Source organism: Scardinius erythrophthalmus (genome assembly GCF_964197995.2).
Source record: "Scardinius erythrophthalmus genome assembly, chromosome: 6".
NCBI lineage: Eukaryota > Metazoa > Chordata > Actinopteri > Cypriniformes > Leuciscidae > Scardinius > Scardinius erythrophthalmus.
This window is the reverse complement of record NC_138226.1, coordinates 14,324,082-14,350,558: the sequence shown is the minus strand read 5'-3', so window position 1 is coordinate 14,350,558 and position 26,477 is coordinate 14,324,082. Positions and strand designations below refer to the sequence as shown.

Sequence of the window (26,477 nt, the reverse complement as noted above, 5' to 3'; positions counted from 1 at the left end):
GGTCCATACATATTAGGGGTGGAACGGTACACAGAAGTCACGGTTCGGTTCATACCTCGGTTCAGACATCACGGTTTGGTACGAGTTCGGTACAATGGAGGGAAAAGCAAAACAAAAATGCAGAAGGCTTGTGCATGTCTCAGGCTGTACCACCAAAGGAAAATAAATTACTTAAGACTTGTATTTTTTAAATAAGTTTTATTAATAAAGTAAAGGCATAGAACCAGTTTATTTGTAGTGCACTGACAATAGTTTTATCTAATTAGTTTATTAATTAAATTAATAAAAATATTAAAAGACCTTGAGATATGTTTGGTAATTGTACCTGAATGAATTGAAAATTAATTTGCTACATTTCAGATTAATATATTTGTTTTCCTTAAAATTTAATTAACCATAACTTAAACACTTTGCAGTTTGAATGATGTCCTGTATAAACAAAATGACAGAGTATGTTTTTATGTTTCCACTGTTCGATCGCGCCCGCGCCTCACACACATACACGCACACAAATATAAGTAAACACTTTGCGACTTTTCGACCGCGCCCCTCTCTCTCTCTCTCACACTCACTCACTCACTCACTCACTCACTCTCTCTCTTTCTCTCTCTCTCTCTCTCTCTCTCTCTCTCTCTCTCTCTCTCTCTCTCTCTCTCTCTCTCTCACTCTCACTCTCACTCTCACTCTCACTCTCTCTCTCACACTCACACACACACAATATTCCATATATATATGAAGACTTCAGATGCAAAAGCCTATATATATATAAATATATAAATATATATATATATATATATATATATATATATATATATATATATATATATATATATATATATATATATATATATATATATTTATTATTATTATTATTATTATTATTATTATTATTATTATTATTATTATTATATTTTTTTTTTTGTCTGGATCTGGATAAGCTATATACATATAGATAGATAGCTTCGGACCTTAACCTGTTAAGCTGCAAGCCCACTTTTGAAAAATCCCCAGAAATGACATACCCACACTGAAACAGATACAGTTCATGAACCCTTTGCACTAAAAGCACAAGTATGATCTCATTTGAAAGCTGACACCTGGCAGTTTATTGTAAATGTAGAATTAATTATTGTCATAATGAATTTTTTTTTTATAAATAGCTTTAAAGTTTTGTAAAGTTATTAGAAATTTATTTTTATGAAACATCTTCATGAAAATAAAATTGAAGTTGACCCTGTAGCAATCTAGAAATGCACTACAGCTAAAGCCACATGTCTAAACATTTTATGTTTAAAATCTGAAGATGATAAGTCTAAAACTCTGTATTTAGTTCATTTTTTTCAAGATAGAAGCACCAAGAGCTAGCTAGCATGTTAGCTTAGCACACCATCAATACATGACAATTTATGAGATTAAAACCATGTTTGTGCTTCAAACTTACTTTAAAACGCAAGTGAAGTGTTTTAAATAATCTTCTGTGATCTAATTTGACATCAGATAAAAAAAATCTGACAGAAAATATACTATTTGATCATATTCTGCACAATGATGGTCTATAGATTAGCATTACATTATACATATAATCTATTATTATTAAAATACCTGGCATGGCTTGAAAAACACAGGTAACTCGAATATCATTGCAATCATGTTTATTGTCTTCAAAATATCTGTATCTGCATGATACAGCGCTATCTCTTGTTAGCTTTGTGTGTATCTCTGGTATCAGTGACGTCCTGGAATGTCACATGATTATGGCTCTTCTTCATGTCCCATATATGGGTTATTATTGTGCTTATAGCACCCTCAGGCTTCTGGTATGAATTGAAAACCCAGTAAATGAGAGTGCCAAACGCTCATAAAGATTACATCGACGCATTTGGGTATAAATTCAATAAATATTATTCCTGTCAATAGAAATCTGATGTAAACCTATGAGAATCTATCAATATTTCTCCAAATCTGCACATTTTTGAGCTAAAAGCCCTGAGGGACGTTGTTTTGTGTATCGCTGTCATGACGACAGCACGGGAGTTTTTTTATGAATGAAAGCGGCTGACGCGCATAATTCATATTAAAGGTATCGACTCATTTTTTCATTTCATAACTCCTGACAGAAATTTAGAAATAACTGTCGCTATAAGTTTCTCAGAATACAATAGTGGTCAAATACTGAAACATGAGTATTATATCTTTTTAATGATGTATAGTTTGTCAAGGCATAACATTAAATCTGATAGTAAATTTGAACTAAATAAAAAAAAAAACGCTTCAGTGCGCGGGCGCACTGGCAAAGGTTAACAGGTTAAAGGCACATATGCCAGAATCCAAAATTCAGCTCAGTTTTTTTATTGTTTTTGTGTTTTACTTTTAACGTTTTGAATCTACTTCAGCACCAGTATTGCAGATCCCTTCTCCCCTGGTCATCATTTACTCTATTATGTATTATATTAAAGTGTATATTGTAAGATATAAACATCCCTTTGCTATGCCCTTGAGAAAGGCACTTGACAACATTGCTCCAGGTGAATGTCCATGTAATACGTGTATTGGAAGTGTTGCAGAAATGGTATTACATTTATCACTGCCTTTATTACAACTACCTTTAATGTTTTGTGTTGGGTAGTTTTAAGTGTAACCTCTGATTCTTCTTTTCTCAGATAATGTCGCTGCACCTGCGCTACATCTCTTTCCTCTGGCAAGTTGCGGACCTAGGCTGTAATCTCAACATGCCTCTCCTACGGGATGGAGCTCGTGTTCTAATGAAGCTCATGCCTCCAGGTGCTCTATGTGCTTCATTAGATGCCTGTTTGAGATGACTAGCTGTACCAATCTGCTGTCTCTATTCATTACGCTTTCTGCTTTCCAGATAACGCCACAGTGGAAAGCCTGCGAGCCATTTGTCTGGATCACGCCAAACTTGGCGAAAACAGCCTTAGCCCCACATTGGACTCTCGTTTTTTTGGGCCGTCACCATCTCAAGTGCTTTACTTGATTGAGGTTTGTTCAATATGACAATAGCTACTTTTCCACCATTGGGCCGATCAGTTCTAAAAACTGCAGGGACCGGTTCCAGATATATCTTCACTTGAGCTTGGTTCGGCAAGGCACGATTACAAACAGTTCTCGGCCCGGAATTCTCCAGTAGAATGTGTGTAGTTATGCTGCCACTCAGGATTGGTCACTTGTCTGTTGCCTGGCTACCTTTGTAGCTGACGAAGCATGGTCTTTTAAACGCAAGTAAATAAAAAAAAATTAAACGAAATATCATCCTTTATAATGCAGTTGCTATTTACATGTCATACGTCTGTAGACTGTTGTGTTGCTAAGGCAATGACTGCCACAGTGGAAAATGAAACCATATCCATACCGGCTAGGTCGGCACGGAATGGAATGGTTAAGCACCGAGAACGGTTTGGCCCGATGGTAGAAAAGCGGCTAATATTTTATGAAACTAGCCATGTATAGACACACACCTGGTTATGTGTACCACTCAAAAGCAAGGTTATTTTAATATAATGTATATGCCATTATAGTATTTAATAATATTTTGTGTATGTGTATATATATATATATATATATATATATATGTATGTGTATATATATATGTGTGTACACTTAATGTGTATAACTGTATTTGTATAACCGTGTTTGCCTGACATTGTTTTATTTGTATTATATGCGTACAACACACATACGTGTGTATGTGTGTTGAATGCATATAATACAAATAAAACTAAATTTCAGGCAAACACGGTTATACACATTAAGTGTACTAAAAAAGTAACATAAATACAATTAGTAAAGATTTTTTTTAAATTTAGCTTCATTTTTTTTATTTCAGTTTTAGTAATTTTAGATGTTTTTTCTGTTACTTGGCAAGGCAAGTAATAATATTTATATTTTATTTTAATGAACAATAACAATATTTAATGGTTTTAGTATTAGTTGCAATAACAGCTTTTTTTTGTGTGTGTGGCATGAGTCTTTGATTTGCACAATGTCTCTGTGTACCTCAGGTGGTGTACGCCTTACTCATGCCTGCCAGTGGGACGTTGGGTGAGGATGCTAGTGACTTCCAGTACAACTTCTTGAAGAGTGGTGGGCTGCCACTTGTTTTGAGCATGCTCACCAGAAATAACTTCCTGCCAAATGCTGACATGGAGACCCGGCGGGGAGCTTATCTCAACGCACTAAAAATAGCCAAACTGCTGCTCACAGCTGTAGGCTTTGGCCATGTGAAGTCTGTGGCGGAGGCCTGCCAGCCTGTGGTGGAAGGGACTATCCCTGTATCTCCTGTAAGTTGCCCTTGCTTGAGCTCTTAACTGTTCCTTTTAAGGAAGGTGTTGCAGAAGTATAAGCACAATACCTTCAGTGACTATTATTTTACAGAAAAGAGAACAGTACACATTCAGTTTTTAAAAAAAGACTTTATAATTTTGTTTTAATCTTGTAATTTTTTACAAGGAATACAATTAAAAGACATTGCAATATCATATTTGGACTTTAGAACTGTATAAAACACGAGAGAGGGAGAGAGAGTGAACCTGCTGTCACTTTTTACACTTTTGTCCAGTACTGCATCTCATAAAATGGAACTTGGCACAGCCATAGTTTGTAGTTGGGACTAAGTATGGGGGGATGGTGTTTTATTGCAAAAACAGAATTCTGTTGCAAACACTGCAAGTAAGTAAATTGTTTCCTACTGAGTGGTGTTGATTCAGTGGATTTTATTGGTTCAGTACTGAGCGTTTCATTTCTGTTTAAGACTAACCTTTCAGCCTCCCTGACATTCATCAATCATATTAGAAACAGTCTGGCTTGGACTATGTATCTCCACAAATGTCAAGGGTGTACAGTGTCTTGTGAGGAAAACTCACACAGACTCCAGAAACGCTTCTGGAGTCTGTGTGAGTTTTCCTCACAAGACACTTACATAAGGGATTATTAACCATGAGAAAGAAGAAAGTCTGGAGTGCTTGAATCATGCAATTTTCTCTTTATTTGACAATGTTTCTATACACGTAATCGAACAATATGTGTGCAACTAATAGAGGTGAAGAATTACCACTGACTCAATGATACAGTATCACCAATCTTAAATGTGAAGTTCAATTTTTCTTTTTTTATACTAACTTCCATGAATTCTTTAAAGTGTTACCCACTTTTTATTGTTTTTTATTCTAGTAGTACATGTTAAAAAAAAAAAAAAAAACAGTGTTTTCTCGTTCTCCAGCTTACCTGGACCAATTTAATTTGTCAGCAAAAGTTCTCCAGATGACGTGTTCTGGCAGCTAGGGCTTTCATGAAAACTACAGATTATACTTCTGCATTTTTGTGTCCCCACTCATTAACAGTCGGATTGACAGAAGGTTATTAACAGTTATTGTAAGGGTAGGTTTATTACTGAAATGCGTATCTTACTATGTCTACTCTTTAAACAACATTATGGTAAAAAATTAACACTATGGCAACAGCTTTCTTACTTGTATGTGACAGCATTTTGCTTCAGGCGGTTGGGCAGAACTGAGAGTGACAGTTTCTTTCATTTTACCCTTCTATTTGGCCTAAAACACTGTTTGTGGTCATCCAGTTTGAAATGTTGACCACAAACACAGAGATTTTTCAGATTTCCCGTCGCGGAGTTCTCCATATTTAGTATTCTTTTATTTGAAGCCCATTTTGCCAGCCATGAAGGATCCCTTTAAAAATCATGATTTGAGATATTAAGTCCTTGTTTTAGGATGTGGAAATGTCTGATGTTGGGGAGAGTTTGCTGCATGTAAACAGTATTTCACAGATTATAACTTTGCTCGGAGAGGGTTGTTAAACCGTTATATCACTCCAGTCTCATGCTACAACTTAAGCTTAAGTTTTGTGGTTATACCTCTGAAACAGTATGATGCTGGCATTAGGGTATCTCACCATGAAATACGCATTACAATACATTTCATGTATATACACTACCATTCAACGTTTGTTAAAAAAAAATAATAATCCAGCTTTGCCACCACAGAACTAATTTTTAAATAAATTAAAATAGACAAGTTATTTTAAATTATAATAATACTTTACAGTATTTTTTTTTTACTGTATTTCTGATCAAATAAATGCAGCCTTGGTGAGTTAAGCGATTTATTTAAAATAAAAAAAGACAAACTTCCCAAACTTTTGAACAGTATTTATTTCCTGTTTTCTTTCTGGAATCTGCAGGATAACACTTTCTTTAATCATTCATAGATCAACCAGACTACACATGACCAGGCTCTAGTGCTACAGAACGCCCTACAGAATATCCCTAACCCCTCCGCCGAATGCATGCTGCGGAACGTGGCAATCCGCCTCGCCCAGCAGATCTCGGATGAGGTATGTTATACAACTCCACACAACCTTAGCCTGCAGAAACTCGTTTGTTTGCATTCAAATCAAATGAATGTCCTCAACTGTCTTGACAAAAATGTCTGTAATGTATTTTATGATCAAAAGGAAAGCAAATGTACTATTAATGTTGGTTGCATAGTGTTTCGTCAAAACCTCTCCTTTTCTTTGAATGTGACAAAAGATATATACAAGGGAAATGCCTCATGTTTCAAGCTCAGTTTTCAAAGTTTGTCCTTCTGTTCCTATACCTAGAACTTCTTCCAGGCCTCCAAGTATATCCCAGATATCTGTGTCATTCGAGCAGTTCAGAAGATAGTCTGGGCATCTGGCTGCGGCTCTGTTCAGCACGTCTTCAGTTCTAATGAGGAGATCAGCAAGATCTATGAGAAGGTTCTAGTTCTTATCTGTATTGAAACACCCCTATGTGTGATTGATTGATAAGAATCAGACTCAATATTCACGCCTGTTATGTGTGATCTCCCGCAGACCAATGCTGGCAATGAGCCGGATGCAGAAGATGAGCAGGTGTGCTGTGAAGCTCTTGAAGTCATGACCCTGTGTTTCGCTCTCATGCCCACTGCACTAGATGCACTTAGCAAAGAAAAGGCCTGGCAGACCTTCATTATAGATCTGCTGCTGCACTGCCAGAGCAAGTGAGTTATCGTAGACATCTTTTAAACTTTCATTGGGTAGTGTGCTTGGACCATTTCAGTCATGCTGTTCCTTTTGAAATGTATGACTTAAAAAAAAAAAAAGATGCTTTTTTTAGTATTTAATTTTAATTTTTATAACATATTATACTAGACTTTCAGAAATGTTTTGAATTGTAAAATCCTTAAATGTTTAATTATTTTTATTTAATTTTGTAATTTATTATTAATTAATGCAACTTATTTACATAATGTCAAGAAATTTAACTGAAAATTTAAAATTAACTATGAAACTAAGCTCAGTGAGGAATTCAGAGTATGAACCTGAAATTAAGATTTTGTAATTTTTGTAGCTGGATTTGGAAAATCAGTTGGAAACTGATTTCTGTAATTTTATCAAATATGATGTGTGGTTTAGAGACAAACCAACAATTTCATAAAATTCATAGCTAATACATTCTGATGTTTGCTCCTAGGTCTGTTCGTCAAATGTCCCAAGAACAGTTCTTCCTCATGGCGACCCGATGTTGTATGGGCCATAGGCCTCTTCTGTTCTTCATCACCCTTCTCTTCACAGTTTTAGGTGTAAGTGTCTTTCATATTTCTCTGGGACAAAGCTGGAAGATTAAAATGTTTCCTTTTTTGCTAATTCAGAACATCTCATGATTTATAGTTCTCTGTATCCATTTGTGTTCCAGAGCACTGCAAAAGAGCGGGCAAAGCACGCTGCTGATTACTTCACTCTTCTAAGGCACTTACTCAACTATGCATATAACAGCAACATTAATCTTCCTAATGCAGAAGTTCTCTTAAACAATGAGATTGATTGGTTAAAGCGAATCCGGGTATGTTCATTTACTTAAACTTCTTTTGGAATTAACACAAAGCAAACTTTAGTGTGTGCAATTTTGAGTCTTGTCTCCCTTTATTTTTAGGATGAAGTGAAGAGGACTGGGGATCCTGGGGTTGAGGAGACCATTTTGGAAGGTCATATTGGTGTCACAAAAGAGCTACTGGCTTTCCAGACCCCAGAGAAGAAGTTCTACATTGGCTGTGAAAAAGGAGGTGCTAGTCTCATCAAGGTAATCTCCTTGGTCATTTTTAAATGACAAAAAATAAAATAAAATAAATGCCTATTTGTGGCTGCATTGTCAAAACTAATTGATTTTCCTTTTCTTTGTACAAACTCTTTATAGGAGTTAATGGATGACTTCCTGTTCCCAGCATCTAATGTGTACCTGCAATACATGAAGAGTGGAGAATTCCCCACTGAACAGGCCATACCTGTGTGTAGCACCCCAGCCACCATCACTGCTGGCTTTGAACTGCTGGTTGCACTTGCCGTTGGATGTGTGCGAAATCTCAAGCAGATTGTGGACACACTAACTGATATGTACTATTTAGGTGTGTGTGCAAATATTAGAAAGAAGTGCAGCAGATTCTGATTCCTAGAAACAGTGCAGTCAACTCCATCATATATGCAGTTATTAACTTGTTTTTTTTAATGTATCTTCAGGTTGTGAACCACTCACAGAATGGGAATATTTGCCACCAGTTGGCCCACGGCCCACCAAGGGGTTTGTGGGTCTGAAAAATGCAGGTGCGACTTGCTACATGAATTCAGTTATCCAGCAGCTTTACATGATTCCCCCCATCAGGAATGGCATCCTGGCCATCGAAGGCACAGGCAGCGATGTGGATGATGATATGTCTGGAGACGAGAAGCAAGATAATGAGGTACTGCCTAACATGGTTCATTCAGTTCATGATAATTTTAGCCTTTATGTGAATGCTTTGAACAAACAGACTTCTATTATGCAAAACAATTATCTCTAGATAGGGTCCTAGTATGGTTCAATTAAAAAGCACAGTGTGAATGAGAAGTGTTTAAGGTTCATTTGATTTTCAAATTTTAGAGATTTTATATTTTTGGCCATTACATATTTGAAGTCACTTTCAATGGATAGTGTGAATGCGAAAGTGTGAATGCGAGAGTGTGAAAGTGAACTCACTTCACTTTTGGTCCATATAAAGTGTTGAAGATTAAAAAGTGCTTCAGTGTTATTTTAGTATTATTTCATATTAGTATTAGATTAATATTGCCTTGGGAACAGCTCAGATGGAGGGGTGTGGCTTCTCATTTCCCACCTTAATTAAGCTCAGGTGTGAGCTTTAATAATCCAGAGAGGGCTTAAATCTCTTGCACTTGTTGTTTTAGAAGCACAATTAGTGGACTGCTCTAAGAGAGATTGTGTCTTCAGTTTCTATTGTATGTTCATGTCATTAAAATTACATTGTACTTGTTTAATTGTTGAACTGCCCAGTGATGATGATCATCCTTTCTCAGTACCAAGTGACTGACAAATATAGCCATCTCCAGGGTGTATGCCCTGTTGCCATTCCCTGGAGCTGAGGGCATTTTTACAAAAGATCTCTGTTTTAATCATATCGCAATGGAAGTTACTTCAATTTACTTAAAATCTTGCTTTAATTTTGCAGAGTAATGTGGATCCCCGGGATGAGGTGTTTGGCTATCAGCACCAGTTTGAAGACAAACCTTCTCTCGGTAAGTCAGAGGACAGGAAGGAATACAACATTGGGGTTCTCCGGCAGTTGCAGGTCATTTTTGGACACTTGGCTGCCTCCAGATTGCAATACTACGTGCCTAGGGGTTTCTGGAAGCAGTTTCGGTAAGTTCTCCCTCTGTTTTCGTTTCTTTTAAGACTACAGGACAATATGCGACACTTTAAACTGGTCTCTTCATCTCTTCCTCTCTCTGCAGGTTGTGGGGTGAACCAGTCAATCTGAGGGAACAGCATGATGCTCTGGAGTTTTTCAACTCGCTGGTGGACAGTTTAGACGAGGCTTTGAAAGCACTGGGTCACCCTGCCATGCTGAGCAAAATACTGGGTGGCTCTTTTGCTGACCAGAAAATATGTCAGGGCTGTCCTCACAGGTACATCAGAAATCTAATACTGTGATTTGTTAGGACTTTGTTTTTTCCCTTAATAGATACTTTGTGTCTCATTGAAACACTCCATACTGTCTTTTCAGATATGAATGTGAGGAATCGTTTACGACGTTGAATGTAGATATCAGAAACCATCAAAATCTCCTCGATTCTATGGAGCAGTATGTAAAAGGAGACTTGCTTGAGGGTGCAAATGCCTACCACTGTGAAAAGTGCAACAAGAAGGTGTGTGTTCCATTTTAAATGATCTTTATGATGTCTCTTATTGTTGATTTAAGAGAACGCCTTATTAAGCTCAAGGTGGTGATGTCTTTGTGGCAGGTGGACACAGTGAAGCGTTTGCTCATTAAGAAGCTTCCTCCAGTGCTGGCCATCCAGCTGAAACGCTTTGATTATGACTGGGAACGAGAGTGTGCCATTAAGTTCAATGACTACTTTGAGTTCCCACGGGAGTTAGATATGGAGCCCTATACAGTTGCTGGAGTAGCTAAGCTGGAGGGGTCCGATGTGCACCCAGAAAACCAGGTATTACACCAACATGCTCTTTCTTTGGTCTTTAAAGGTCCCATGACATGAAATTTTCACTTTCTGAGGTTTTTTAACATTAATATGAGTTCCCCTAGCCTGTATATGGTCCCCAAGTTTCTAGAAATTTCAATCGGTGTAAATCGAGCTTTTGCTATCTTTCTCTGCCTTTGAGAAAATGGAAGCTCAATCGCGCTGATCTTGAATCTCCTCCTTGTGACGTTATAAGGAGGAATGTTACCTCCCCTGTCTCTGCTTTGCCCGCCCAGAGAATATTTTCCGCCCATGAGAAAATGAGCTAGGAAGGAAGTAGGAACGCGCGCGCGCGATTTTAGTTTGTCCACGAGAGATATCATGGCTTTTGAGCGAGCGAAGCATAACAATTGCTCAATAATTGGATGTACAAATGAACACCGAAGGGTCAATACAGAGCTGGGCTTGCTGAACGTCTGAAACTAAAGTCTGGATCACTCTCTTTGGCTCAGCTACACACCTCGGAACAGTGAGTCAACTAATGATATATAAGTGTGTTGCTTTACTGTTTATGTTTGCCTAGACTGTTACACGTAGAATGTGGCTGTCACATTAGCTATGCAGCTGTGCAGTTTATGTGTGTGAATACACACACTGTAACGCGAGTGTTGTACACTTCTTTGTTATTTGGATAACCGTTTTCCTGTTGGTTATACGGCGCGCGCGATATCCGCATTGCAAGATCGCAGAGCTTGATGATGTAATTGTAATAAGATAAATTACAGATGTTACAGATCTCTCATGAAAAGCCAACAGTAGGTTAGCGTTAGCTACATGATAATAACTGTAAACCATCCGAATAAAGTACCGTATCCAGACATAATTTAAACTAACCATTCGGAAACGTCCTGCTGGAGCCGCTGAGTTGCAACTTCTTCATCCGTTGCTTCTCCATCTGGATCAGATTCTGGGTCAAACTGAAATGCTTGAAGGACTGCGTGTCTCCGTGCCATTGCAATATATCCAATGTAAACATGCATGGTCTACCGTTGCCGCAGATGGTCAAGGCCACACCCACCCTCCACCTTGCGCCGCCTTTCTCCTCTTCATTAGTATTTAAAGCTACAGACACCGAAACGGCCCGTCTGAAGGAAGCTCATTCTGGGACTGGCTTATAGTGGCTATAATTCTGCACTGAGACTGAATTTTTGAAAAGAGATTTCAGATACAGTACTAGGGACCACTAAGGCCTATATTAAAGCCTACAAAAAATAGCATGTCATGGGACCTTTAAGCTGTGTTTAATTTAAATAAATGTGATTTGGGAATATGTTTTACATAACTGGAGCTTAAGTTGTTCTTTATGGCACCAGGTGATCCAGCAGAATGAGCCGTCAGAGCCGGAACCCCCCTGTAGCTCTCGTTATCGTTTAGTGGGAGTGCTGGTCCACTCAGGCCAGGCTAGTGGAGGTCATTATTACTCCTACATCATTCAGAGGAATGGCAGTGGTGGTGAGGGAGAAAGGAACCGTTGGTACAAGTTTGACGATGGTGATGTCACCGAATGCAAGATGGACGACGACGAGGAGATGAAGAACCAGTGCTTTGGTGGAGAGTACATGGGTGAGGTCTTTGACCACATGATGAAACGCATGTCCTACAGGCGGCAGAAGCGCTGGTGGAACGCCTACATCCTCTTTTATGAGCGAATGGACACATTAGACAAGGACAGTGAGCTGGTTAAATACATCACTGAGCTCACAGTGACCAGCAAACCTCACCAGGTGAAGATGCCCTCTGCTATCGAACGCAGTGTGCGCAAACAGAATGTGCAGTTTATGCACAACCGTATGCAGTACAGCTTGGAGTACTTCCAGTTCATCAGGAAACTGCTGACCTGTAACAGTGTGTACTTGAACTCACCGCCAGGTAAATCCAGCCATCGACCTTGCTTTGTTCTCTTCTGTTGTAGATGGGATTAGGGCTGTCACTTGAGCAATTTAATTATTTCAAAAGAAAAACCAAATCTAATTGACCCCAAACTTTTGAACAATGGTATATGTGCTGGACAAAAGTCCTCTGAAATGCATTAGGGGCCATTCACACAATGCATTTTTGCTTTGAAAAAAACGCAGGACACTGGCAGTGGAATGGGAAAAAACATCTTAAGACGCGTTTTTTAGTGTCTAAGTATAGTTATTACTGTGCAAATGCACTTATACCACCTCTTAGCAACATTAAACTGTCTGTGTTAATACACCCAAATACCACTTTCAGATGCATGTTTGTTCCTCCACTTCTCTGCAGTGTAAATTTGGCATTAGATTCAGTATTTTGCAGAGGTTTTTGTTCTCTTATCCATCAGTGTTTGAATTTTTTGTCTTTTAGGTCAAGACCACCTTTTGCCTGAAGCAGAAGAAATGGCTATGATTAGTATACAGCTTGCTGCTAGATTTCTCTTCAGTACTGGATTCCACACCAAGAAAGTAGTCCGTGGCCCTGCTAGCGATTGGTAAGCGTGTGTGTGTATGTATGTTTGTTTGTTTGTGTGTGTGTGTGTGTGTCAGGCACATATTTGCATGTGTTCTTCAACAGTTACTGGATCCTTGTTTATCAATGTTTTTTTTTTTTTTTTCAGGTATGATGCTCTTTGCATCTTGCTGCGACATAGTAAGAATGTGCGTTACTGGTTTGCACATAACGTCCTCTTTGCATATCCAAACCGCTTCTCTGAGTACCTGCTTGAGTGCCCCAGTGCAGAGGTTCGAGGGGCTTTTTCCAAACTCATCGTATTCATTGCACATTTCTCATTGCAAGATGGACCCTGCCCTTCACCGATTGCCTCACCTGGACCTTCAAGTCAGGTACGTCTTTTCAGTCTAGTTTGCATTCATTTCAGTCTCTACACAGGCTTTTATGCATTCATGGAAAATCTAAAAATATCTGTGGATACCTGACTTTTGCAACTTGGTGTGGCAACTCGGTACATATTTTTTTGTACATTTACGGTTTTTGTCCTTTTGTCTCAGGGCTGTGATAATTTGAGTCTAAGTGAGCACTTGTTCCGTGCCGTACTTAATCTGCTGAGAAGGGAAGTGTCTGAGCATGGCCGTCATCTGCAGCAGTACTTCAACCTTTTCGTCATGTATGCCAACCTTGGTAAGGAGCAATTGCCAGCCTTAAGGTCTTCATCCATGCAGACTTGCATGCTACAGTGCTGTCCTGTCTCACTCCTCATTTCGTTCACTCAGGCTTGGCAGAGAAGACGCAGCTGTTGAAGCTTGGGGTACCAGCCAACTTCATGCTTGTGGCTCTGGACGAGGGTCCTGGCCCTCCAATTAAGTACCAGTATGCTGAGCTGGGAAAGCTCTATACTGTTGTCTCACAGCTGGTTCGCTGCTGTGATGTGACATCACGTATGCAGTCATCAATCAACGGTAATGAGTTTTATACCCTGCTGCCAAACGTTTGTAATCTGATAACAAAATGGTCTGTAGGCTTTCACATGTAGTTTCGGTCCCCATTGCCCAATGAAGATCCTCATCCTTGCTCAGGACTTCCTGACTGACACAAAGCCATCTCCAGGCATGAGTGCCAGGTTGGCATTGCTTGGAGCTGAGGGCATTTACAGTCAAGCAGATCTGCACCAATATTTTTTTTTTTTACTGCCATGCCAGTATCAAATACATGGTTTTGCCATTGTTCCATAGTGTTTAGAGTAGTTTGATCTGTTGATACTTAAGTATTTGCATTCGCAAAGAAAGTTTTTCTCCACTTCTGCCCAGACCACCAGCCAGGTTATGAGCTGACATTTCCTAATCTTGACATTTTTAGGTAACCCTCCCCTGCCAAACCCATATGGAGACCCCAACATCACTGCTCCCATCATGCCTCTGCAGCAGCTGGTGGTGGACATTCTGTTTGTGCGCACCAGTTATGTAAAGAAGATTATCGAAGACTGCAGTAACTCAGAGGACACTATCAAACTGCTAAGATTCTGCTGTTGGGAGAACCCTCAGTTTTCTTCCACTGTGCTTAGTGAACTACTGTGGCAGGTGAGTGAGATCAGCAACTTCTGAAAGACAAGCACGTTATAGCTGGTGGTGATTACTTGCGAGTTAGTTAATCAATTTAATATTCAAGTTTTGATAAGTGTTGAAAGCATGCCTTAGTTATTTTAGCTGGGGTTTTTTTATGTTTTTTCTTCTGTTAGTCATTTGAGTCAAGTAGATTCAAAATGTATGTTTGGATGATCATTCTGATTTTTTTTTTTTTTTTTTTTTTTTTTTCACCTTTCTGGAGATATTAATTAATGTCAATCTTTTTTTTGCGTAGGTGGCATATTCATACACATATGAGTTAAGGCCTTACCTGGACTTGCTTCTCCAGATCTTATTTATTGAGGACTCATGGCAGACTCACAGGTCAGTCTGCATTTCTACTGTTATTTCATCTTTAGCAAATTCCTTTTATATAAACCAATGTACAGCAAAAACTGGTTTCCTATGCATTGTGAAAAAAGTATGGAATTTTATTTATTTCCAGGTCTAGATGATATAGAAAAATTCGTTTCCAGTCTATTTCCCCCTTTCTTTTTCGACAAAATAAAATTTGTGAGATGGTCAGAATATAACATGCATGTTAACAGTTGGAATTAAAACCATTTATCAGATGTTAAATATGGTCCAAAATATCTACAGAGAATTCAAAAAAAGTAATTTTGAAATGGAAAACGTGTAGGAACTCTTGAACGCATGTTTTTTACATCCATGGGTGAATGAAATTCATGATCGCATAATGATGTCTTTCACTGCTCCTTTTTTTATGGTTTGTTAGGATCCACAATGTGCTGAAGGGAATCCCTGATGACCGTGATGGGCTTTTTGACACCATTCAGCGCTCCAAAAACCACTACCAAAAGAGAGCTTATCAGTGTATCAAATGCATGGTGGCTCTTTTCAGCAACTGCTCAGTGGCCTATCAGATTCTCCAGGTGAGAACAACTGCATAAAAATAAAAGACTGTGCACTTGGATGGGTTTGTTTTATGGTTTTGAATATGCAAAAACTGGTTGTTTTGCCTGTTCCAGAGCAATGGCGATCTAAAGAGGAAGTGGACATGGGCAGTGGAGTGGCTCGGTGATGAGCTGGAACGAAGACCGTACACTGGCAATACCCAGTACACGTATAACAACTGGTCCCCTCCTGTTCAGAGCAATGAGACTTCCAATGGATACTTCCTGGAGCGCTCCCACAGTGCCCGTATGACTTTAGCCAAGGCCTGCGAGTTGTGCCCAGAGGAGGTATGTGTTGGCTCATGCCACCCCTCATTGTCTAAAGAATTAGTGCCAGTATATTTAGTTTAAAAATTGTAATCATGCATGTGTGCTTTGCCTATTAGTCAGACTTTTTAATAATTTTTTTTGTTTTAATTTTTGCATGATTGCCTTTTACAGAACCCCTTTCAGTAAATACTTTTACTGAAAAAAAAAAACTTTCAGAAATCAGCACATAAATCACACTATGACTGTATAATGATGGGCTGGCACACATATCAAACATTTTAACTTTTGGAAAATAATTGTGAAAAGGATTTTGAAAAGAGTGCTAAAATCTAGAAATGTTTTGAGTGCTAAAAAGCCATGTTTAACTATAGGTAGGGCTTTGAGTTTTCGACATTTTTATTTCCAGGTTTATTTGTTTTTTTTTCTAATGCAAAGCAATTATAAATGCTGTTGATATTTGCATAAATTTAAGTTTCATTATATTTATGCTTGATTTCATGTCATAGATATATTTTTAAAGAATTTCTATTAATTTGCGGAACTAAAGCGCTTGCTTAATCAAATCCAGTTTAATGATGAATAGCAAATTACCACAAATGTTAAATGTATACAGCCATATATGCATAATTTGTTTTAAGTGTACAATATTAACTGCCATTTCAAAATAGTGTCACTTAACGAAGCACGAGGTGGTATCTGAAGAGGACGCTGGCCGGAACCCGTCCTCGACACAGCAACTTTTGCCAGGGGAAGTGACAGGCCAACAACAGCACACCGTAAGACTCGTATGGCCCGGCCATAGTCTTTTTGATGTTCACAGGGCGTGATGTAGACAGAACCATCTTCCACCTACCTCAAAAACAACTCTGAATCAACTGTTATTTCGTCCTCATCTCAGTGTGTCCAAACTGTTTCTTTCTACCCAACTACAAGTCTTAATGTGGTATCTAAGTGTTCGAAAACTCTAAGCCTTGGCTATAGTGTACAGATGAGTTGGAGGTAATCTTTGTGTCTGGTGGTGTTTTTCTGTTTTGTTCGAGTCTTTTAATTTCTTTTGGGGATGTGATATCGTTCTGGTAATCTGATCTGAAAACGTTCCGGCACTATTAAGAAGCTTTTGTATGACTGCAAATTTGGTTAGTTTTATATCCAATTCTGATGATTAACTCTCATGGGGGTAGAGCTCTATGTTCAAGAAAAGCTTTTGTCTAATCAGTTCATCCATGTGCAAATTCCTGTGTCATCGGAAGCTTCCTTTTAGTTTGGAAAACAATTTCAGTAAAATCGAAGTATAGGAGTGCTTGGTATGTGTTGTCCATTTATGGTGTTCTCTCATCTGTCATTCAATTTAAGTATGTCTTGAGTAGTACAGTGTTCCAAGTTATTTGCCTTCTAAATCTAAATCAGGGATGGGCAACGTCAGTCCTGGAGGGCCACTGTCCTGCAGAGTTTTGCTCCAACCCTGATAAAAACTCACCTGCCTGTAGCTTTCTTGTAACCCTTCAGACATTGATTAGTAGGGCTGGGAGCCTGGGATGATACACCTATCTCCCGATTCTACAAGTATTGCGATTCGATATTGCATTTTTTTTTTTTTTTTTAGCACTAGACCAAACGGAAAAGTTAAATCATACACTTATACAGACTGTACATGATGTATAAGATGAGTCATATTTACAAAAACAAATCATCACATCTTTCTGACTTTTATTTCAGAAGCATCATACAATACTACATTCTCTTGAATAAATGATTCAATAACAAATACATTTTTTAACAGTAACTTGTCGCCACTTAGTGTCGAAACAATGTAATCGATAAATGCGTAATTTTAAGCACCAAGTTTCTATTAAAAGCTACGCTATCGTAGACATATTTAAACTTAAAACTTATCCAAGTATTCTATGATAATTTTAACTATTGCATCACAGTAATAATGATATTATGAGGTTGAAAAGACTGTTTGTGAAGCAGTTTCATGACAACTCTCTCCGGGTCAGTGGCAGCGCCAACACAGCTTTGAATGTTGCGATATGATTTTGTCAAAGGTTTAATAGACAGACGAATTGAAAGATCGCGGTGGGTGTTTGAATCGAGATAAGTCTTTTAAAGATGAATCGTGCAGCTCTATTGTCTTATCTCTCAGCATATGAGTAGCGCGAGGGCTTTTCAGTGCTTTCAGGCTCTTCCACACGTCCACTTGGCATATTACATCACTCAACGCTCACAGATAACGACACATTTCATCCTCTGTTGGAACGAAAGTGGCTAACTTCTGTCAACCTCATCTACAAGCAAGGACAAGAATAAAGCAATTGAATTTGAATTAATATAGATTCTGGAATAAAAACATCGATTTTAGAATCGTAAAAAAAAACAAAAAACAATTGCGATAGCTAGGTGAATCTTTTTTTTTTTCTTTTACTTTTTTTCTCCCAGCCCTATTGGTTAGCTGGTTCAGGTATGTTTGATTAGGATTGGAGCTAAACTCAATGCAGGACAGTGGCCCTCCTGGACCAAAGTTGCCCATCCCTGATCTAAATCAAACCTATAAACCCTTAGCCTTCATATTATATTGGCTTTGCATGTTTAACATGTAATGGACTCTCTATAGAGGACTTTATTCACTCACATCCCTGGTTAGTTAGTATTAAAGAAACCAAACCAAAGATTTGGATAATTTTGTATGTAATAAAAAAGGCATAGTTGAAATCTAGTGCATAATTTCATTTATGATGGTTGTTTTAGGAGCCTGATGAGCAGGAGGCCCTTGAAGAGCAGGACCCTTCTCCCCCAGAGGACACTGCTCTGTACCCTCACTCTCCAGGCACAAAGTTTCAACAGGTACTGAGCTTTAGTCACACAAATCTCTTACTAGTCATATTTTAAACTGTGTATATGCAATGTATGTGAATTGAAAGAACAATTTCGAAGACTTTCATAAGCTTTCTTCATGGCAAACTTTAGTTTTTTTGATATGCCTAAAAAAGGCACTCAACACCCCTCTTGATTTGAAAGATTGTTTTTGGATTTATTATCAGATGGCTAAAGATTTTAACTGAAGTCATTTTCATTAAGACTGCATTTATTTGATCAAATACAGTACAAACAGTAATTGTGAAATATTATTACAACTTTTTTTTTTATTTAACTCTTTCCCCGCCAGCAAGTTGCCAGTCAGCGCCTGCATTTGATCATTTTCACAAAATTTCATTGCCCTTAGAATATGTTGCTAAATGAATATCTGAAAATACAGTACATCAAAACAAAGAACAGAACCTCTGCTTTAAAATTTATTTTTTTCCTATCTTCATGCGTTCATCAACACTTGAATTTGGGTAAGTTTCATTAAAAGGTAACATTTTGAACAAAAAGCTGAGAAAATGTTGGCTTTTTTGCCAAAGACTGTCCAGATCAGATTTTGAGCAAAAATTAAAAACAGAATGATTAGATAGTCTGCCAACAGCCCAAAAGCTTGTACAGTCCTATACCTCTTTGTGGGTTTGACATTTAGGCATTTTTTTATTTGTTTTTAGCTTACATATGCACAAGCAATCACTTCTATCACTTGTTTCTACTTTTTGATTTTGGTTCTGGGATTCTGTTCTCTTTCAGAAGATGCGTAATAGCACCCCCTACTGTATAACAGCGGAAACAGATTGCTTAAATTCCGTCAATGGCGGGGAAAATTTATATTTAAATATAATTTATTCCTGTGATGGCAACACTGAATTTTCAGCAGCATTCCTCCAGTGTCACATTATCCTTAAAGGACAAGTTCGGTATTTTACACTTAAAGCCCTGTTTACAGATCGTTTCTGATGAAATAGAATGGTCAAGAGAAAATTTTGGACAAATGCTGCTGTCCCAAGAATTTTAGGTTTCTTTCGCTTTCCCCCCCACCAGTAGACTGGCTGTATAGGTGCACTCGAACACTCCTTCCTAAAACACATTAAACTTTCGTTTACAAAGACGTGAAACTCACCGAGTGGTCAGGGATGTTCACTGATATGCTCACACAAAAATCGCTGCAAAAGATGCTTTCCAACAGGTGTTTTACCATTCGTTGTAAAACTGTGGACCTATTTTTCCAAACGTCTCACACCCGTAGATTCTTCCGTTGAGAGCTTGAATAAGACACTCCAGCCCAGTTGGTGGCGATAATGCACCTTTGCAAGCAAACCACTGCCATTTCATTGTTTGCGATCCGCCGTAAAAAAAAAAAAAAACATGAAGAAGAAGAAGAAAACAACCCCTGAACCCCATTTCAGTTTCCGGCGGCGGAGTAATACCGTACCTCACAGCACATCCAATGCAAGTCAATGGAGGAGACAAAAACTACGATAAAACCTGTTGGAAAGCATATTTTGCAGCGATTTTTGTGTGAGCCTATCAGTGGACACCCCTGACCACTCTATTTTTTATCTTAACCGTTCTATTTCATCAGAAACGATCTGTAAACAGGGCTTTAAGTGTAAAATACCGAACTTTTCCTTTAAGAAATCATTCTAATATGCTGTTTTGGTGCTTCTGAAACATTTAATGTTGAAAAAAAGTTCGAAAGAACAGAGTTTATATAAGAAATATTTTGTAAGTGTTAATATACAATGCATTTACAAATCTAAGTAAAACATGAGTATAAATGTGATCTCTGATTGTTATGCACTCATTTGATTGTTCTGGCATCTCTTCAGCAGAATAACCTCCCGCATGCGCAGCCGTACACTGGCCCCGCAGCACAGCACGTCAACAACCCTCAGCGTCCAGGCCCACGAGCACAAGAGAACTGGGAGCCCCCTGAGGAGGTGCCGCCCACCCAGACTAAAGACTAACAATATGTTGTCACACTGTCCTCCATCTGAATTCTCCAGCGAGATACTCGAATCCAGAGCAAGGCCAGGCCCCACCATGCTGCTCCACTCCAGAGCCTGTGTAACCAGAACATTCAGCTTCCCTCAATTTCTAACCCTGGAGTGGAGTCTCTTCACTGTCTGCTCTGCAGTATTAACTGTCAAAAGTGTAACTTGCAGTGGACTGTGCATATTGTTTGTAATAATAAAACGGGCCTGACGCACTTATCTCATGACAGAGGTGTACATACTATGTTAATGTTTTGACTGTTCAAAAGCAACAGCGTGTGTGATGCTGTTGGGAGACTGCAGATTTATGAAAATGGAAAAACAACACAAAAAAAAATTGCAAATACAATGGTGAAAGACAAAAAAAAATATATCCCTGTTTTATCCCATGCTCAGTAGTAAGGTTTGGGCCGTTTGGGTCATTCTGCTTTTGATCATACATTATATTCATGTCAAAGCTTAACCGGCTACGGCACCTCGTGAGCAAGAGTTGGCCATAGTTTGTGATCGATGGGACGGTTGGGTGATGATCTTGACGTTTAGTTGATGTGAATGGGGTGATGATGCAATTTTAATCTGGAAACTCCTATTGCCTTTCTTTCTTTCTTTTTTTTTCTGGTAATAATTCAATAATTTGAAAGCTCCAGCTGACACGCTGTAACATCTTAGCATGGCTTCACATCAAACTAGCATAGCTGAAGGGCAATTCTGTGATTTCTTTTTCCACAGTGATTTGGAAGAGCCTTTTTGTTGGCCCCCTCCTCCATATGCTCTTCTAGATTTGATGTTTTCGAAGCAATGTAAGAAATAAGTGGCTTTACAATTGCACACGTTTCCTCGGATAAATATTTGGCTGTCGCTTTTTTTTGGGGTGGGATAAACACTTAGGTTTTGATGATAGGAATTTTAGAAAGAGAAAATATATGCAACAGTTAATGCCAGGATGCCTGGAACATTAGTGGACAGAACTCGTTTTGCTTATTTGTCTTGAACATTGTGTCAGACAAATGACCTGGCAATTTAGTCGATCGCCTAAATTCGTGATCCCTGTTCACATTCGTGTTCTCGAATAGAGGCTCTGTCTGGGGATTCTTCATTTAAGGAGAGTGAACGTAAAAGCAGGGTTGTACCATAAAATAACTGCTGGTTAGTCATGTTGCAACTTCAGTTAGTAAAGTCTCTTGGATTAAAGGAGTAAACATCAGTAGATACTGTATGTATTTAATTGGTAACTTGAATGCTTTTTTTTTCTTGGATTTTGTTGGAAAAATACCAAATACTCCTGCAAATGAAAATATTCTGCCCATCATATATTTAAATATTTTGCTGTTTTATTTTATAGAATTTATTTTGTTGTATTTCACTAAAAGAAAAATAGAATTTGATTTAAGAGGAACATTTTTGTCCTTGTGTTATTTTTAAAGATTATTGACTGTACAGAGTTCATCGCCCTGTTTTTTGCCGACTTTTGTTTTGGCCATGATGTGACGTTGAATTCTGAAGCCACAGTCACAATGTTGACTTTCACTTTGTGAGGTTTTTGTGCACAGAAATATTAGAAAAAAGCATTGCGCCCTTCAAGAATAAAGAAAAGAAATCGGGAAAGTGTCTCTGTTATTGTCAAGATTCAGACCTGCATGATGTTTTATGTATGTATTGTATTAAATTCACAAATTTGTCACTGTTGAGTACACAGCTAAGCCACAAATTTAAAAATGTGTGTTGGTGAGTCAGGTATTACTTTCTTAAAATGTCTTTATAATTCATAGAATAATTAAGACAGCTTAATTCAGTTTGCCTAGATGAATGTTAATATTTTTACCAAATTTGTCAATCATATGCTAATAAACATTATTAGTGTTTTAGGTGCTAGGATTTAGCTTAAGTTTTCAAATTGGGTTGGACTGCAGTTCCAAACTATCCTCATCTTTGTAAGGTTTTTTTTTTTTTTTTTTTTATGTTCAGCCTCTGACCAGAAAAGGCACCCAGAACAACTGTTAAAAATGCATTAAACCAACAAATTTTCTTTAGAATGCAACAATTCTGGGAATATTATGGTGAATTATGGTAAAGGCTGTCATGAGAACTCTCTTAAATTGCACCTCCAATTTTTGGTAGGTTGCTGCCACCAGCGCCTCTTAACCAGCTTTAATTACCCACAAGGCCAATCTTAATTAAAAAAAGTTACTGTCATAACTTGCTACATGCTCTGTATTGAAGATGCTTAGTTTGATTTGCACTTGATCTACAGCACCTAGGTGTGCTTTGGTCATTTCCCATGCTCTCGTTTAACTTAACCATTGATCAAAAACGGTATTCAAACTATTTTTTTTATTTTTTTTTTTTATATAATTGTTAAAACTAAAATGCTTCTGATTGGAGTATGACAAAATAACAACATATAAATATATACACATTTCACATAGGGAATAAATATTTAAATCTTTTTCAGGTCTATACAATTTTAAAATTCCAAAATTTAATTTCACTTTCATGACCCTTAACTTAAGAAAAAACCCTGGAGCCAATCAAAAAACTACACTTGTCTTAATCTATTGCTTTATAACTACACAAGTTGAATAAAACTCAAATGTAGAAGGTCTGCTGTTAACCTGTAAAATATCTGAGAACTATAAATTGAGATCTTGCAGGCACCATGTAGCATTCTAACATGTATTATTTTTTACTTGTCAACACTAGTCATACTTGTGCTGAGATAATAAGTGATAACTGACAAAGACATCAACAGGAAAATGGAATTTGTTGAGACACATTTTATTATGAAGATACACGTTAGTTCTCTTTGTCCTGGACGGTCTTTGTTCCACGCAGTCTGCCAGTACGACGGGCAGCGATGAGACCGACCTTGCGTCCAGCGGGCGCGTCCCTCCTGATTGTTGAGGGCTTGCCAATATGCTGATGGTTACCACCACCGAAGGGATGCTCAACAGGCTGGAAAAGGAAATGTCATACAGCAGATTTAAAACCACCATAGAGGGGAAAAAAGACTGTGCAATCCATAATCGCAGAAAAATAAATTTAATTTGCTTACGTTCATAGCCACACCACGGACACGAGGCCAGCAGTTCCTCTTGGCCTTGTACTTGTGGTATGCACGTCCTGCCTTCAGGATGGGTTTGTCAATACGACCACCGCCAGCAACAACACCTTTAACATGACATTAAACGTGTCATATTGAATTCAGTTCACAAACTCTATAAAGCCAAAATTAATACACAAAAACCCTTACATGTTTGCTATGAGTAATATACAAGCATTTTTTTTTCCAGTGCTTTAAAGTACCCCTGAGGCTTAAAGTTAATTTCTCAATATAACAATCACAGTTCTCTGATGTTGGTTAAAGGTCACATAAAATGATGTTTATCTGAATGTCAGTTTTACTTTGATTCTTTTTAAAGTATTTATTTCAAAATTACATTTGTCATTGTAAGTATTAGTTCTTCAACTCACAAACCCCAGAATATAATACGCTCTTAAATTATAGCTCCCTGGAGTCACAAAACATTTCACTGGTTTGTACATTTAGTTTAAAGATTTTGCAAATGCTTTTATCTTTTGTAAAAGAATTTTAAAAAATACAAGCCTAAGGATTTTAGAAAATTAAGATCAAACCGAAATCTAAATTAAATCCATACAAAGCAAGGAAAACAATACTACTCAAAAAGATATTCATATCAACCAAAACTTTATATTTTCTGAAACCATAACATTTGCTTACCAACAACAGCTCTGTTTGCAGAAGAGATGGCCTTTTTGGATCCAGATGGAAGCTTGACTCTGGATTTCTTGGTCTCGGGATTGTGGGAGATGACTGTGGCGTAGTTTCCGGATGCGCGAGCGAGCTTGCCCCGGTCTCCGGGCTTCTCTTCCAGACAGCAGACAATGGTACCCTCAGGCATGGTGCCAACGGGCAGCACATTGCCAATGTTCAGCTGGGCTATAACAGTTCGAGCACAGAGACTTTGATCAACAGGTGCACATAAGACTGGATGTTTGCGTGCCTTACTTTCAGTTTAAAGGGTTCATTACCTTTCTTGCCACAGTAGATGAACTGCCCCGTGTGGATGCCTTCAGCTGCAATGAACAGCTCGGTCCTCTTCTTGAAGCGGTATGGGTCACGGAAAACCACCTTAGCCAGGGGAGCTCCACGGCCGGGGTCGTGGATAATGTCCTAAAGGAAAAAGCAGTTTTTCTTTTTAGCAATTCCCTCTTTAGATGACATGAGTGACCTTTTAACAAATTTCAACATTTAATCCACAATTTTACCTTCACAATCCCCTTGATGTAGCCATGGCGTTCAGCAAAGTCAATATGACGGAGTTTAGCAGCACCTTTTCTGTGCTTGACATGGGCTTTGAAGACGGAGCCCGCACCTTTTCTCTGTCCCCTGATCACACGTCCCATTGCGGCCTGTATAAACAAGCAATTACACGTTTAATAAGACATTTCAATGCAATATTTACATTGAGGGTGTCATTCTGCATAACATTTGATTGTCACCATTGCAATGAAACAGACTGGGAATAACATATGCATTGGACAAAATGGCTCAATGTTTTTTTGTTTTGCGGTTATATTTTGTTTCGTTAATTTAATTTAAAGAACGTTCTCACATTCTCAGTATACTTAATTCGTCCCTAACTATCTCCATGTCTATTCTATCCCTCTAACAGTGACAGCCAGCCGCTATAATAAACTCATGTGACTTGCGAGGAGATAACAGTGAACCGCATCCCGCACTTACGGTTAAAACAATACTTAATACCTCGTTTAAGCGGTTTAATAAGTTAATTAGGATCGTATAACAGGCAAAAACTCCTCCGAGTCGTTTCAGAATTGCCGGTCCTCTAGGCCACAACATGACCAGAGACATCATCAATTCAACGATAACACATTAAATTTCGACATTCTGAGACACAAAGGTGTAAAGATATGTCCTTAACTAATATGTTGACAATATACAGCGTATTGTATACGTGGATGGTGAACTTTAAACGGTGATTACAATCAGATTGAGCAGAGAGACACAATATTATTTCCCATACCTAAACTCCGTTGACGGAAAGAGGAAGCAAAAGGGAGTGATGGGGGTTTTCTTCCGGTGAAATGGGGCGAGCGGGAGGGGTCAAGTACCCGGATGTGTGTTCAGTACGTGGTCTGCCCTCCAGAGGCTGAACATGGAAGGAAAGAAAGAAAGAAATCAGAATGAAAACAGTGAGTGATTTACAGCAGTGGTTCTCAACCCTCAACTTGATGATTTGACCATGGAACCCACATTTTGTCATGGTCATTAGGCCGCGACCTGTTTTTCTGTTTTTGTTTTTTTAGAAATATATATATACACAGACATTTGCTTTAAAAAAATCTGCACCGTCCCACTTTATGCACATAAATTGTAAGAAAATGACCAATACTGATAAATAAACAGTATATGGTAGCCGTCCCAAGCTTTTAATACTAAAGTGAGTATGAGCCACCAAACATTTAAAACTACACAAAATAACACAAAGTGAAAATTAAGTGGTAATTTGTTACCATGGTAAATACACAATACTTACATGAACTTGCAAATCCTTTCAAGCTAACATATGAAGTACAAATTACGTAATTTATTTTTGTTAATTTCATGACTTACTAATTATCAACGTAACTACGCCATTGCATGCTCGTAATTTATTTTTAATGTATCTAGTGAAGACGTGATATAGCACGCGCCTCTGCATTTACACGTGCGAAGAGTGTGCTTACGAGGTGAGCACAGTTTGTATAATGTCTGATGTCGGGTCATCACCTGACCTATGCTGTTGTATATT

The 26,477-nt window shown here is 38.2% G+C and overlaps 2 protein-coding genes across 9 annotated transcripts in view; one reads left to right on the top strand and one right to left on the bottom strand.

The window, feature by feature from the left end:
• usp9 (ubiquitin specific peptidase 9) overlaps window positions 1–22,248 on the top strand; it is a 50,810-nt gene extending 28,562 nt beyond the window's left edge. For 2 of the 8 annotated variants that reach the window (XM_081368205.1, XM_081368203.1), the window contains 27 exons: window positions 2,661–2,781; window positions 2,870–3,000; window positions 4,020–4,298; window positions 6,241–6,366; window positions 6,634–6,771; window positions 6,868–7,034; window positions 7,508–7,616; window positions 7,730–7,876; window positions 7,967–8,113; window positions 8,228–8,435; window positions 8,548–8,768; window positions 9,531–9,721; window positions 9,814–9,987; window positions 10,086–10,227; window positions 10,324–10,527; window positions 11,874–12,429; window positions 12,889–13,012; window positions 13,139–13,364; window positions 13,530–13,659; window positions 13,752–13,937; window positions 14,335–14,555; window positions 14,836–14,924; window positions 15,337–15,493; window positions 15,590–15,802; window positions 16,453–16,560; window positions 18,533–18,628; window positions 20,482–22,248. In XM_081368205.1, coding sequence (XP_081224331.1) covers window positions 2,661–2,781; window positions 2,870–3,000; window positions 4,020–4,298; window positions 6,241–6,366; window positions 6,634–6,771; window positions 6,868–7,034; window positions 7,508–7,616; window positions 7,730–7,876; window positions 7,967–8,113; window positions 8,228–8,435; window positions 8,548–8,768; window positions 9,531–9,721; window positions 9,814–9,987; window positions 10,086–10,227; window positions 10,324–10,527; window positions 11,874–12,429; window positions 12,889–13,012; window positions 13,139–13,364; window positions 13,530–13,659; window positions 13,752–13,937; window positions 14,335–14,555; window positions 14,836–14,924; window positions 15,337–15,493; window positions 15,590–15,802; window positions 16,453–16,560; window positions 18,533–18,628; window positions 20,482–20,616 — 4,746 coding nt within the window. In that variant the 3' untranslated portion in view covers window positions 20,617–22,248. Of the gene's footprint in view, window positions 1–2,660; window positions 2,782–2,869; window positions 3,001–4,019; window positions 4,299–6,240; window positions 6,367–6,633; window positions 6,772–6,867; window positions 7,035–7,507; window positions 7,617–7,729; window positions 7,877–7,966; window positions 8,114–8,227; window positions 8,436–8,547; window positions 8,769–9,530; window positions 9,722–9,813; window positions 9,988–10,085; window positions 10,228–10,323; window positions 10,528–11,873; window positions 12,430–12,888; window positions 13,013–13,138; window positions 13,365–13,529; window positions 13,660–13,751; window positions 13,938–14,334; window positions 14,556–14,835; window positions 14,925–15,336; window positions 15,494–15,589; window positions 15,803–16,452; window positions 16,561–18,532; window positions 18,629–20,478 lie in introns of all 8 variants that reach the window. The other 6 variants (XM_081368204.1, XM_081368202.1, XM_081368208.1 and 3 more) reach the window with 4 other exon arrangements.
• Window positions 22,249–23,402: 1,154 nt separating this feature from the next.
• Window positions 23,403–26,467, bottom strand: rpl8 (ribosomal protein L8). The gene is made up of 7 exons (XM_081367958.1): window positions 26,223–26,467; window positions 25,710–25,835; window positions 24,931–25,074; window positions 24,694–24,835; window positions 24,383–24,601; window positions 23,696–23,811; window positions 23,403–23,595 (listed from the first exon to the last, which is right to left on the bottom strand). Exons 3-7 carry the CDS (start codon window positions 25,066–25,068, stop codon window positions 23,437–23,439), a joined length of 774 nt encoding a protein of 257 aa, XP_081224084.1. The 5' UTR covers window positions 25,069–25,074; window positions 25,710–25,835; window positions 26,223–26,467; the 3' UTR covers window positions 23,403–23,436.
• Window positions 26,468–26,477: the final 10 nt, after the last annotated feature.